This window comes from Crocuta crocuta, unplaced genomic scaffold, assembly GCF_008692635.1.
Source record: "Crocuta crocuta isolate KB4526 unplaced genomic scaffold, BGI_CrCroc_1.0 scaffold170, whole genome shotgun sequence".
Classification (NCBI taxonomy): domain Eukaryota; kingdom Metazoa; phylum Chordata; class Mammalia; order Carnivora; family Hyaenidae; genus Crocuta; species Crocuta crocuta.
The window spans coordinates 6973079-6988499 of record NW_027527853.1 but is presented as its reverse complement, the minus strand read 5'-3'; the positions used below and the strand labels follow the sequence as shown (position 1 = coordinate 6988499).

The window sequence follows — 15421 nt, the reverse complement described above, 5'->3', positions numbered from 1 at the left end:
TAAGTGAGCTTCAAAGGATCTGCGAGTCCTTTAAAATTGCATATAAGGGTGCCTGGGTGACTCAGTAGGTTAAGCATCCAACTTCAACTAAAGTCATGATCTCACGGTTTGTGAGTTTGAGCCCCTCTTTGGGCTCTGTGCTGACAGCTCAGAGCCTGGAGCCTACTTCAGATTCTGTGTCTATAAATTTGCATTTCCTTGAATTGTATGTTTGTGGTCAAACATATAGCGCTTTACTGAAAATGGAGAGATTTAGCATGTGTGGAACGTTCTGTAGAGAGTGAGGAAACCCAGGAGCCTCACCCTGCCCAGCCTCAGTCAATGCTTTCTAGCCTAACCCTGCCAAAATGTGCCTAAGACACATTAAATGGTAGTTCCATTGATCTATCTAAGGAGCGCGTGGTCTTTACCCAAAAATCTTGTTTTATTTTGGGTTTATTAGAACAACAACAAGATCTAAAGCTCACTGACTCTTTATTATGGGCTAGACACCTTTCTAACAATCTTCCATATATATCTCATTGAATCTTCATTGCAATCCTATGGAATGGTAATATGATTATTTTCATTTCAGAGTAGAGGAACTAATTTACAGAAAAGTTACATAAATGGCCCAAGTTAACACAGTAAGTGCTTGAGTCAGAACTAGAACCCATACAGTCTGGCAAAGAGCCTGTGATCTCAGCCAGAACTTGAGTGTCCAGAACTGTGTACTGCATTGGAATACTAGTACATGGGACAGGAAATTGGAAGTTGGCATGATATTGCTGTAAAATGGAAAAAATAGTGTTCGCCTATCACCAGGAATTTTAATACTTATGAATTGCCTTGAGCATTTTAAAATAGTTTTTTTTAAAAATATTTTTTAAACATGCATTTATTTTTTGATAGACAGAGAGAGACAGAGTGTGAGCAGGAGAGGGGCAGAGAAAAAGGGAGACACAGAGTCCAAAGCAGGCTCCAGGCTCTGAGTTGTCAGTACTCAAATTCATGAACCATGAGACCGTGACCTGATAAGTCAGATATTAACTGACTGAGCCACCCAGATGCCCCTAAAATACTTTCAAACATAATTTCTAAAACATAACAGTAGTTCCATTCAGAAAATAGTCTGACAGTTATTTAGAATATTACAGACAGAGATAGTTTAGTTTTAAGCCTAAACAATTTAAATTGTTATTCAGTCAAGGTAGTTCTTCCACAAAGAAATGTTATTGATTAAACATTTTTATAAATATGTGTATACATGTTTTACATTTTAATACATATGTTATATATTTATTTTCAGATTATGTAATTTTACATTTCCTAAAGGTCACTTAGGACATTGGGGGTAATGGTTTATGTTTTTAGATTTATTTTGTAACTATAACAGAAAAGTAAATAATTATTTAGTTATTTTATTTTCTTAAAGGAAATTGAACGAGATATTGGGAGGTGAACCATTTTTCCCCCAGCATTTAAATTTGAAAATTTTCAAACCACAGAAAAGTTAAAGATGGTGAAAATTCAATACATCTTTCACCTAGATTCACCCCTTGTTAATTTAATGCCACATTTGCTTTTTGCCTTCTCTCCCTGTGCATGTGAGTATGTGTAATTATTTTTTTAGCAAGTGGAAGGCACTCAGCTTCTAATTACTTCAGCATGTATTCCCTAACAGCATTTTCCTACATAACCATAACACTGTGTCATACCAAACAAATTTAACATTTTTCTAATAGCACTCTCTAAAATGCAGTCCACATTTACATTTCCCCAGTTGTCTCAAAAGTGTTCTTCAATATCTCAGTTTTGTTTTTCAATCAAGGATCCAGTCAGAGATCATGAATTAGATCTGATTATCATGCAGGTGAACCATTTTTAATCCAAGAAGTTACTTTTGGTTATTTGTGAGAGTGTATTCAGTAGATCCTCAGAGGGTGAGAAAGAAACCCCTACCAGCTTTGGAATATCAGAAACTGTTGGTCAAATATGATAATGTGACAATCCAGATTAACATGGAAGAAAATTACCAATTGGTTATTTTTCAGAGGTTTTAAGATACGAATTTAATTTAGAATTCAATTTGAAACATACTAGATATATTTAAAGTGTGATTTGATTTGCAGCCAATTCTAGATCTGTCTCTTCAGAAATAGACCTGTAAACACAAGCATATTTTTTTCCTTCAGTGCATCAGTATTTTTAAGTGTGATATCAGCTATCCTTTATTAAAACAAAAACATAAATGTTCTAAAATTGTTGACTATATCAGATTCTTAACCCTTTCCTGAGTTACTCATGATATTTACCCCCCAAAATGTGATAGCCTACTTAATTAACTCTTTGGTTATCTTCAGAACCAGCCAAGAATAAGCACAGAGGAACCTGTGTTCCCAGCATATCATGAATCAGTTACTGTCTCAGTAATCATACATACTAACTTAGGTCTCATTTTTGGCTTTTACCAACTCAGTTCTTGCAGAAACATGTAGTGGTCATTTTTTGTTAGATGCTATAAGATCAAATGCTAATCTATAATCAATTATGCTTGTCTCTTTTACAGTCCACGAACAAAAGATGATCTTAGAGCATATTTTATACTTTTACAGGTAAGAAAGCAAGAACAGAAGTTGACTCCTTCAGACCTCAGTCTATGCATGTGTTAAAAGAAATGGTATCAAGTACTAAGTATTATTTTGTGCAATGTTATTGATACTTTTTAGATTATAGTATAACCAGAGCATGAAAGTTATAACAGATAAGCAGTGGGAAGCTAAGTAATCTTAGAGATTAAAATTTTAAGGTAGTTCTTGCCTTCCTGCTATGGTATTCAGTAACAAGCAGAATGGAAGCACCTCTTCCTCCTCCAGCCAACCTCTTTTCTTGTCAAGAGTTCTTTATTTTTTATTTTTTTAAATATTTTTATTTATTTTTAGGAGAGAGAGAGACAGCGTGAGCAGGGGAGGGTCAGAGAGAGAGGGAGTCACAGACTGAAACAGGCTCCAGGCTCTGAGCTGGCAGTCAGCACAGAGCCCGATGCGGCCTCGAACCCACGGACCGCGAGATCATGACCCAAGTGAAAGTCGGACACTTAACCGACTAAGCCACCCAGGCGCCCCTCTTGTCAAGAGTTCTAATGGGCTCCACAACTTTATTGTATTTCCCAACTAGTAGATCCCTAACTTCTCTAGGTATTTTCAGTAAATGCTTTTATTAGAATTCTAATGGAAAAATCAAAGTGGTGTCTTATATTTGCTAAACAAAGGTGACGCAATTTTTCCTCGTGAGAGATACAGATTCACAGATACGAAAAAATAAGGTCCAGATAAATGAAAAGCAATTTTTAGTTTGTATTATTTTTTGGAAAAGAAATAGGTTATTACGTAGCCAGCATACTGCTTTTGTATAGTCTTTACAGTTCATACAAAAAGGTGTTTGTGTATATTCTTACCTCATTTAAAGGTAAGAAAAAATTATGTTAAATAAGATACGGAGTTTGGTTCAATATTATGTCCAATAAAAGGAAAGCTGCATGGTAGGAATAAAAGAAAGGGGAGAAAGGAAAAAATGGAAAAAAGGGTGAAGGTAGACACGAGGTAGTTGAGAGATGAAAGAAGGGAAAGAGAGAGGTAGGAGGACAAAGGCAAAGGTAGAGGAAAGGGAGGAAACACGTAGATAGTAAAAGCCAGAGGAATGACAGCTTGTTCTGATTTGTTAAGTGAGTATATTAGTCAGCAGTCACCTCTGCCCAGGATCCCTTCTCTTGAGCACCGCTAGGTAAGGCTATCACCTGGGGGCATTCTCTGATTTTGAATTTGTGCTTGCCAGTAAGTCAGTTTTGAAAATACGTGGTGCTCTCTTACTTCCCAGAATTTCAGCTTATTTTTCAGCAATACTCCCTTTTTTTCCGTGACATTCTGAAATGCACACCGTGATAAGATGGTTGGATTTTAGAAATACAGCTAGAGGTTTTGCTTAGTCTTCAAGTACTCCTTCAGTGTCTCTTTAACATTGGAAAGTTGTCAAAAGCTGTTACATGGTTCTCTCCTTGTTCTTTGTGAGATACGCAACTAACTCATTTCATAGTGGCCTCAGTTTCACAACCAGCTTTTATTTCATTTTTCCAGCATTGTTTTTTTTAATCAAGGAAGAACCAGGTTTTTTAATTGGATGATAGTGATTGCCACCACCACCACTCAGCTAGCACTGAGCTAGCTGCCTTACATACATTTTCTTTTTTACTACTTAAAACAAGTAAGATAGGTATTATCATTCCTATTTTACAGATGAGGAAATTGAGAATCAAAGTTTAAGGAACATGCCTAAGTGGTAGAATCAGCCCTCAGACCCAGATCTGTCTTAATTTCAGAGCCTGTGCGCTTTCTCCTATACCACAGCCAAAATCAGAGAATCTGTTAATTAAATGATCAAACAAATAGATTATTGTTTTATAGGATTTCACCCGTTATTTCATAATCTCAAATTTAGTTTCCTAACTTAACCACTTAGCTCATTAAGCATAGTGTCTTTCCTTTTACATGTTAACAAAACTTTAACATGATTATCTTTAATATCTTTTTCAGAATCCTCAGTTTAATAACACGTCTACATATGTCATCTATGCTCACTTGCTACGACAGATATCTACCTTAGTGGAAGCTGATCATCATTTCCTAGTTCACTGGTTTAAAAAGTAAATCATTCTATGCTACTAATAAGAACTCTTATAATCGTACAGTTTCAAGTTTGATATTAGTGATTTTATAATAAAATATATTTAAATGTTTTCAGGTCTTTAGAAATGATCTTCTAATTAACAGTACTTCAAAGCCAGTTATAAACATATATGTTAGTACCACAGAGAGGGCAAGTAACCATTTGCTGGTCCAAGCTGTTGAGATTTCTGTCTGCTGCTTTCGCTTACTACACAGCACGTTCCTGTCATTGGTTTTCATATATCTCAAAGACGGTGACTGGATTTGCTCAGATACTGTGATTTCAGTGTGTGTCTTTTTACTTCCTAGCTTTATGTCAATAAAGACACACAGTGTCTTTTGCTTACCTAAAACATCATCATATAATATAGATTAGTCATCAATATCTTTTTTAAAAAATTTTTTATATTTATTTACTTTTTAGAGAGAGAATGAGACAGGACATGAATGGGGAGGGGCAGAGAGAGAAGGAGACACAGAATCTGAAGCAGGCTCCAAGCGCTAAGCAAGTGTTCAGCACAGAGCCCAAGACGGGGCTCGAACCCACAAACCGTGAGACCATGACCTGAGCCAGAGTCAGACACTTAACTGACTGAACCACCCAGGCACCCCCATGAATATCAATTTATAAAAAATACAGTATGTTTTTTCATAGAACTATGCTCACATAAACAGTGACTTTTCTCTATGATTGATAAAATCTTAGCCGCAAAATATTTTCAGAATTGATTTTAAATAATGGATTCTCATTATTCATGCTACTCGTGTTCTCTAAAGTCGCTTCTAACAGTGAATTAACAAATACTGAACCATTGTTCCCATGAGACATAACATGGTTTAGGTTCCTGAGCTGTGGGGCCATACCATTTCCATAAACCAATGACTACATAATCTTGCTTTATCTGCATTTTATGTAAAGACATCTTATTTACTATAAGTTGTTAATTCATTAACATTGAACTTGTGACCAACAGCACTACAATGTCTGAACAAATTTTATCTAACACAAGTTTATTCTCCATAATGTACCTCACATTCTGCTTGTACTTAGGAACACTGGACAGAACTCCAGCACTACATTTTGGAAACCATTTTAAAACCAGAATTACAGCAAAAAAAAAAAAAAAAAAAAAAAAAGAAAAAAAATAAAAAAAAAAAAAACAGAAGAAAGGGAGGGACAAAGGGAGGAAGGAAACTCAGGACAGCATGGAAGATGGACTAGGGAAAGGGGAGATTAGAGAAGATGAACAGGAAGGCTGCTGCAGGAGTCTTGGTCAGAGCTAAGAGGAAATGAGGTCAGAGATGGTAACTGCAATGAGGAAAAGATGTATGTNTTTTGTAAAACAATTTAAAAACAAAAATAAAAAAAAAAAAAAAAAAAAAAAAAAAAAAAAGGACAAAAATGTAGAAAACATGACACTGAGTAAACTGTGTGAAGGATACCTGTGTACAGTATGAAAGCTAAAACAAAAGGCAGAGTGTCTCTGTTCAGCCTCAGCTGGGAGAATGCACATCTGGCAACTCACATTCTTTGCCCTTCTCCACATCTGCAAATGACCATGAATGAAAGCTCCACTAATACTGGTTTTGGGGGTTGCAATTAAATTAAGCAAGCAGGCAAATTTGCAAATACTGAGTCTGAATAATAAGGACTGACTGAATATTGAAAGCCTTAAAAATGAAATGCTTAATGCTAACTTTATAGTAATTTTGGTGTTTATTTCTTATTTAACTAAGAAACAATATTCAAGGTAAGACTTTGCATCTTTTCAAATGTTTGGCAATTTAAGAAATAGAATTTGAGGGGATATTCTAAAATTTTATGTGTACGGGATGCACTTTGATATCTAACAAATATATTGCCAAAATAGAAGATGTGAATTTGATTGGAATTATTTCAAAATCTTTACCAGATTATCCCAGAAGAGGTTCAAACAATTGGTAGAGAGATTGCTGCAATTTATTTCCTTACGCCTGTTTCCTGCAAAGCCTGAAGAATTTCCACCTATAACAAAGTGCTCCTGGTGGATTCCATCAGCATCTAAAGTGTTGTCTTTACTTAGTAGGTTTTATGACTTTATCTTCTATTTTGTTAAATATTCAGGACGTTTCTGTAAGGATCTCAAAGTACTATAGAGGCATTCTCTTAAATTTTGAAACCTTCCTTTGGAGTGAACAGTTGTAATTTATTTGTTTTGATAGCAGACTTCACAGTTAATTTATAAGCATGAAAAAGCTTTATGCATTGTATTGGGCACTGTTCTGTGTTATGGCCATCTGCTGCACGTGACCTGCTGAGTAGTGACCTGCAAGGAAACAGGAACTTGCATTGATTCCTGAGAACTCTTAGCAGAGAACACACTGACAGGGAAGTCATGGGAGGAGGTGACCGTCTGTGTCCTCCCTTTACTATAGTCTTCTAATCCCCACCACAAGTTGTTTTATAAAAGTAAGAAATTATTGGCTGCATTTGGACCACAATTTTAAGACTACTTTTTAAATTCAGAACTACAATTGCTTAAGATAGGAATTTCTAGTTAAAGGCTATATGATGGACATTAAAATGTTCTTACTAGAATGAATCACATGCATTTTGGAAAAGATCATTGTTAGAATTTATCTTTACAGATACTGCAAACAGTTTGGTTCACCCTCCCCTTATTCCTTATACTGATTTTTATAATTCTACATTGGATCACATTGATCTCATGGAAGAATACCACACCTGGCAGAGCTTTGGAAACTCTCACAGGTACAATCAGAAGCTCATTTTGGTTACTTACCTAAATGAAATACTGCTCAAAACAATGACTGGATGTTAAACTTGTATAAATAAATTTAAATATGCATATGACTTTATATATAAACTGTAGATATCCAGCCCTGAAACATTATTATATTTCTTAAGGCATTTTTTTCTTACATTTTGAGTTTATATACATGTTAATTTGATTTTGGTTTGATTAACACCATCCTTTGAGAAGGGAAAGATTCTGAGTATGCAAGTTTCTTTTATCTTCTTATATGTTATCATCCAGTACAGTGGTCACAAACTTTCTTTGTAAATAACTAGATGGTAAATATTTTTGGCTCTTTGGACTGTACAAACTCTAGTGTACCATTGTAACACAAGACAGTGTTAGACAATATATAAATAAGTGGATGTATCTGTGTCCCAGAAAACTTCCTGTACAAGCACAGGTGGTAGGCCATATTTGTCCCATGGGCCTTAGTTTGCCAAGTGCCTGATCTAACAAAGCAGTCACACACATATGCACATACACACGTACATTTCATTCCTTTTCTCCTGTATTCTGCAGAAAAAGTGGTTGTCCTTTATGCACAATATAAAAAGAATGAGTATTACAGCAAAGGAGCTTCACCACAAATTATTTACTACATAGTGTAATAGATTTTTCAAACACTTGACCACATTTTTTAATACACTCACTGCACCTATATCTACACTCATAGTTTGAATTAAAACAGTGAGGCTGTCCCAAACATAGTTTATTCCCAGACCATGTGATATCCTAGAGAGTGTGTTTATTATAAAGGAGATTAAGAGATATGGTGGGAATAGAAGTAACCTCAAAACCCCAGATTAGTTTACAAACAGGTTCAGTCTGCCAGGGACCCTTTCTACTAGAATTGTCCAAAACCAGTGACTGGCCTTCTGGACATACCCCAGTCCACATCTGAACACTCAGAACCAGATCAGAATTGTTTCTGAGGACCTTGTTCTGTCTGATGGATATTCTCTTGGCAAAGGTGACTTATTTTACAAAGACACTTTTTTCTCCAACTTTAATACAATTGTAATGTTGTAGACAAAACAATTCCAAGAGTTACTGTGCATATTTCATTGACATCTTTTAATACAGAGCTCTTCTACCCACTGGGCCACAGCATTGGTGTACCAAGAAGGAGTTACAGAGGAGTTTTGATCCTATGATCCTTTCAGTATGGGGGAAGCCAGCCTGGACTTAGATGGGGGGACCTGGAGCCCTAGAGCAAGTCACCTTTGGCCACGAGCAGCCACATTGGTTTATTTCAATGTGTCATACACATAGTATCATTTTTCTATGTGCATGACTAGGAAAAGGTTGAGACACACTGTTTGAAAGTACAGAATAAGACCATTATATATCCCACTAAGCTCATTGTACTTCTTTCATTTCCAGATTTTTAGTTAGCACTTAGTAAATCAAAACTATTACACATTAGTACTGAACAGCTCTTATTAATTGACAGTTGCTTCTTGGAGAAAGCCTTTTTATTTGTGGTTCACACTAGGGCTATCTCCTTCTTCCTCATAATGCCTTCCTTGCACCCAGTGCCCGCTCTTACTTGAACGGATTCCAGCTGTAACTGAAGGAGTCATTCAGCCACTTCTGAGGAAAGTCTGGCTCCTGAAGTGTCACTGTTGCCTTAGTCGTTCTCTCTAAAGGCGTTTCTCTCAGGGGAGTGTGTGGCTCTTTTATGTAGCATAGGATCAGCTCTGATCCAGAAAGAAGTGAGTTGTATTCATGACATTTGAACATAATGTTGTGTGTCTTTACAAATACATACCATTTAATTTGACTACACCATTAAATAGAAGCTTGCACATCAAAAATATCTGGGTAATAATGGATTTTTATAATAATTTCCACACATGAATTTTCTGTCCTAATCCTCCTTCATTAGCACTTCTGCCTCCTGGTTCTGGTGTTGGCCATGTTTTCTCAGGTAATGATCTACAGGTGACTATTTATAAACTGAAATTTTCTGTATAAACCATATAAGTGATAAGCACGTTTCAGAACGTTAGATGTAGCTTCCTCTAGAGGGTGAAAGCACAGCGCATCTAGTCATGATTCGTGCTTCACAAGGCTGTGGGGATTAAAAAGAAATGCACATAAAATCATTTTGTAAATGGTAAAACACAATACAAAAGTAATGTTTTATATTGTTAGGAGGGGTACCTTAGATTCCCTTAGTATAATTTTGCTAAAAATACACCATTTTGCTTTTTCTGTTTTCACTTGTTGAGCAGGTTTTCCTTCTGTCAGTACCCATTCGTTATTTCTATAGCTGCAAAAAAAATCATTATTCAAAGAGACTCAGAACAACAGATGATAAGCATCGCAAGGGTAAGCCAGCTACGAAACCATATTTATGCTGACTATAATCAATATAGTACATAATTTAATAAATAAATCAAATGTCTTGTGAATTGTTCTAGCATAATCAGGAAATGTTCAAAGTAAAATTCATTTTCTAACACCCCCCAGAAGTGCTTAAACCTATTCACAATACAGGAAAGAGATAGCCCTCATCAAATTGTCACTAGATTATAAGGAAAGCAGGAAGATTAGAAGCCTCTCACAGGTCCAGAGTACTGGGAACTTGGTGGACGGCGTTCCATGGAGACCATACCCAGCTGCGTGGCAGCCGGCACAGCGCGGGTGGGGCTACAGCAGGGCCAGGAGTGTCCTCACGAGCAAAGCTCTCAAATCACTGGAACATTTCCTAGGTTTTATGAAAATCCAATAGAAACAACCCAAAAGTTAAATGTACAATGTTGGGAAACTGAGAAATAAGTCCAAAAAAGGTGAAAGACATTTTATTGATTCTTAGGAAACCAAAATGCATGGAGATACATAGAAACTGGGGTGGTAGTCAGACTGGCTGTGGGCAGATCGCGCTGCCGGATGAAGTTCTCTCTGGGCCTGTCCTTACCACTCCTGCTGCTGTGTTACGTGTTTTATCTCGTAGATACAGAGTGAACCAGCAGATTTTCTTTTATTAGAGCACTAGACTATTTATTTTGAGTATCTGCTTTCGTGACTCTACTTTAAAAATTAGAAGGAAGGTTGGCTGCAGTCTTCTAAAGAGTCTTCTAAAGAGAGCCTCAGAATAAAAGGAAACTATTTCCATGTCTTGTCCAAGAATATAAAAACAATCCTAAAGTATAAATTATAATACTTTAAAATGCTTTAAAAAAATAAGAAATGTTTATCCTTCAGTAATTCAGTTCCCAGAAGGTGAGTATTTTTTTCTGTCACAGAGCAGGACAAAAGATTTGAGTGACTGGTGACATCCCAGAGTCATTTTACACTGACTATGAGAATATTAGAAGAAACGTTATTGCCTGTGTGTACCAAGGGAGTTCCAAAGCCACTGTACCCCCCTGAAAGTAAATTTAAACAGGTATATTTGGCATCAGAATTATTACTTAATCTTGGGTAGATATTGGCTCAAGTATTAATCTATAGAGCTACTCATTTTGGCAGTTTCTGTTAGTTGTGTTTATGCAATTTCATTTGCATAAATGCAACTAATAGTTGCAATTTTAGTACTTTTTTTTTTTTTTTTTTTACCTAGGGCTTTGATTTTGTATATTTGTAAAAACAAAAAATCTGAAGAACTAGAAGTTTATCTTAGTTCCTCTGAGCAGTTTTCTGCTGTAGCACTCATACTTGGAACATCAGATATATTCTTCTGTGGAACTTCTATTTAAAAGGAGAGTGGCAGCTGTAGACTGTCACAGGCGCCTTCCACAGAGCATGGGCACAAACGAGTAGAGATTGAAGAGTTAAGTGGCATTATCTGTTCTTATGGATGTTTCCCAACATTTTAACTTGTAAATTGCCACACCCCTTGGAATTAATAACTGGTGATCATTTTGACCCAAGGACAAACAGCCTTACAGGTAGTTAATGTAAACAAGAGGTTATCTTACGTTGCAAAAGAGATTCCCCAACCTAAAATAACTTCCTCCTCAGACTGTGTCCCAAATTCTACCATTTGGGAATTATTTCTTTCTTTTGAAGTATTTTCTATTAAATATTAGTTCCTGATGGGAGGAGTAGCCACTACACCTTGTCTACCATTATCATCTTAGTATAAATTTATTTGCTGGATATTTCCAGTGTGATGGCTTTCCAGGAACTAGATTGGGAACAGAATATAGGAAAGAGGACTGCAGGATACTATCCCAGGAGTATAGATCTTTTTGAGCATCAAAGGGAAGACCCAGGGAAGGGAAAAAACACTATTAAAAACCTTTAGAGAAAGACAAATACCATGTGATTTCACTCATAGGTGGAATTTAAGAAACAAAACAAATGAACACGATGGGGTGGGGAAAGAAGCAAACCATAAAACAGAATCTTAACAATAGAGAACAAACTGAGGTTTGCTGGAGGGGAGGCTGGGGGGAGACGGGTTAAATGAATGATGGGCGTTAAGGAGGACACTTGGGATGAGCACCGGGTGTTGTATGCAAGTGATGAATCACTAAATTCTACACCTGAAACTAATACTACTCTGTATGTTAACTGTAATTTAAATAAAAATGTGAAACTAAAAAAAATATAATATTTTTTAATTGGAGTGTAATTGACATACAGTATCCTATTTGTTTTAGGTGTGTATCATAGTAGTTTGATATTTTAACACATTATGAAGTAATCGCCATGATAAGTTTAGTTGCCATCTGTCACCATATAGTTTTTACAGTGTCATTGACTAATATGCTGTACATTATATCACTTAGAAAAATAAATTTCTAAAAGAGGAAACAAAACTAAAAAATAAAAATCTTTAGAATTGGAAATACAGAAAGAAATGAAGTGCTCTGAATTAGAGTGTTTTATTATAGTAATCTACAAAATCATGAACATAGTGTTATGTAGTTTTTTTTGTATTAAAATTTTACTACTAAAGCACTTTGCTGCATGTATTTTAAATGTCTGAAATGTTTATCTCTAGTCTGTACAATAATTTTCCTTTGCTACCAAAGAAGATGAAGTAATCTGATAAAAGCTAAATAAATTATATAAACATGTAGACTATAATTATATGGTAAATATTTATATATTCCTAATAGATATCTTTAATGTTTTTTACACAGTCATTACTTGTATTTTGAAAAACCATGAAAAAAAGGTTTTTTAAATTACCCACATTACTATTAACCAGACATAACAATTGATATTTTAGTAAATTTTCTCTACTACTCCTTCTCTGTATTATTTTTAAAAGGCAGTAGAGTTGAAACCATTTTGTATACACACTTTTGTTCCCTGCTTTTTTCACTTGTACCTTTTTAAAATATTTTCATGTTACTTATATAATTATAACCACTTATTTTTAAGATCTGTATTAGATTCCATTATATAGATACATATATAGGATATTTCTAAAGTTCCACTTTTATAGTAATGCTGTAATGAACATCTCACTGTATAAAATAATTTTTGTGCTTAGAATGTTCAGGATTGGAATTATTGGGACAAAGGGTATGGACATTGTTAATGTTTCTGATAAATGTTGACAGATTACTTTCTAAAAGTAGACTAGTTGTGCTTTTAGAGTAAATTCAGTACTATCTAAAAAGGTTAAGCCAAGCTTGTCATCAGTAGTATGTACCTCATTTCAAATGTTCCCATCTTATGTTTGTATCTATTAAACAGAAAGCCTTACTATTTAAGAGATGAAGACATATGCAAACTGATATGCAACATTCTTTACTATAGAAGGTGAATTATTTTTGGTCCTCCCTTTTGGATCCCCTTTGGTTACCATTATTTCAAAATGAAAAAAGATATAATAAGTATATTATAATAATAATAATTTGTATAATTGAGTTTATGAAAATATTTATATGAGAGAGGACATAGAGGAGGATATAATTGATTTTTACTCAAGTGCATAAATGTTTTAAATGAAATTTGGAGTAACTAAAAGTAAAATGTTTGCTTTCTTTTTTAATCAGCAAAGTCTGGTGGATAAAGTATCTCGAAGACAGAGACCTGATATGAACATGTTATTTCTAAATATGAAAGTAAGACGGACACATCTGGTTAGTGATTCACTTGATGAGGTACAGATCATTTATTCCAAAATGGAACTAATTGATTAAAACTTTAAATAAATTCTACAATATGGTGTATTACTAAGATCTTAGTAATTTGTTTTTCATGTCTGTATTCCATTGTGCTTCCATATATTTTGATACCATAATTAAAGTCTGTTGTATATTCATAATTAAGCCTCATGTTCATTATTTATATGTTTATTAATGGTTTGTTATTAAGTCTCCAGAAAAGGATTTTGTGTAGAACACTGAAAATGAGTAATCCATGTTTCTGAATATGTAACTTAGATTCTTTATTACTTTATTACTGGTTGGGTGGGTAACAAGTCATTTTAACTTCTCCAGTCCTGAGATTACTCATCTATAAATTAGAGGTCTGACCTGCAGGGTATATAGTATACTTAGGCTCAAAAGTACTTTGATTTGATGTATGTATGTATGTATGTATGATTATTACAGAGCTTCATGTGTGTACAGTGCTTCAGCCAGATCTTCATGTGGCTATTATAAGATAATGGCTGATTTCATTAGGTGATTTTTAAGATCAGGAAGGAAAGTTAAAGAAAAGGAAATTAATTATTTAATGATATAACCTGCTAAATTAAAATCTTGGAGGCAGTGTAGGATCCCAGGAGACAGTAACTTTGAGCAAGGTACTTGACCTCTCTAATTCTTTCTCTTGATCTATATGACAAACATAATAATGCTTAATTCACACAGTATCTGACAAATTACTGGATGATTGGATGAATGGAGTGAGTTCTGTGACATTGTAAAGAAAGATAAAGATTGCCTACCACATTTCCCAGAATTGAAAAAGTTAATTTCCTTTTTATTGCCCTTTGTTCTTCTCTACTATAATTTCTGCAAATAGTTAACCCGGAAAAGAGCAGACTTAAAAAAGAAGTTGAAAGTTACATTTGTAGGGGAAGCTGGTTTGGATATGGGTGGCTTGACCAAAGAATGGTTCCTTCTTCTAATTCGCCAGATTTTTCATCCAGATTATGGTGAGTATTTAATTTTTATGACCTAGTGTTTCTTCATAATTGTTAGATTCAGGTAGTCACTCTTATTTTTAACCTAACTATAACTTTATAGGTTTTTTTTGTCAGCCATAAATGCTGAATAATTTAAGGATTTTTATTTACATTTTTGAAAGTGACCAAATTGATGATCAAAATGTTTATTACCTTACTGGGAATCATACACAAAATAAATAAAGACTGTAAGTATATATTTGCAAGGCAACATCCACCTCTTTCTTGAATAAACCAAATGCATGAAAATTTGTTACTGAAATAAAGAACATTCAGAATTAAAAACAAGATGATAATTTGCTTTACAGCAATAGTGTAGGCTCTTTCATTAGATTGTGAGCCATTTTAATAAATAAGAATTCATTCATTAATTTTTTAAAACAAAAGTAAACTTGAAATTTAAATTTTATTTTTTATTTAAACACCTATATAGTCCTTAGTATCTATAAAATATTTTTCTTCAGTTTTAAGTGTTTTTTTTTACTTTTTATTTTGTATATGTCTAAATATATATAGAAAGATACCTCTTTCTGGCAAGGAAAATAGAGATGACGTGGATAAATTTAAATCTCCGGATAATCCTCATAATTAATTTTGATCATAACTTATAAATTATACATTATTTTTATTAAAAAAATCAACTGATTAATTTAGTTTCTGTCTTTTTAATGCATGTATGCTCTTGGTTCAGGATACTAATAAACAGTAAAACGTTCTTACATACTCTTTGTGCATATATTTTATATATTTTAACATGAAAGATGGTTTATAACATAACTGTTGCTGAAACGTTTTGCTTCTAATAGTTAAGATATCAT

General features: G+C 34.4%; 1 protein-coding gene across 1 annotated transcript in view; it reads left to right on the top strand.

The window, feature by feature from the left end:
- HECTD2 (HECT domain E3 ubiquitin protein ligase 2) overlaps window positions 1-15421 on the top strand; it is a 67771-nt gene that overhangs the window by 37454 nt on the left and 14896 nt on the right. Inside the window, exons 8-15 of the mRNA XM_077780443.1 lie at window positions 2549-2594; window positions 4569-4678; window positions 6614-6762; window positions 7329-7452; window positions 9390-9431; window positions 9739-9835; window positions 13465-13572; window positions 14441-14573. Coding sequence (XP_077636569.1) covers window positions 2549-2594; window positions 4569-4678; window positions 6614-6762; window positions 7329-7452; window positions 9390-9431; window positions 9739-9835; window positions 13465-13572; window positions 14441-14573 — 809 coding nt within the window. The remainder of the gene's footprint in view (window positions 1-2548; window positions 2595-4568; window positions 4679-6613; window positions 6763-7328; window positions 7453-9389; window positions 9432-9738; window positions 9836-13464; window positions 13573-14440; window positions 14574-15421) is intronic.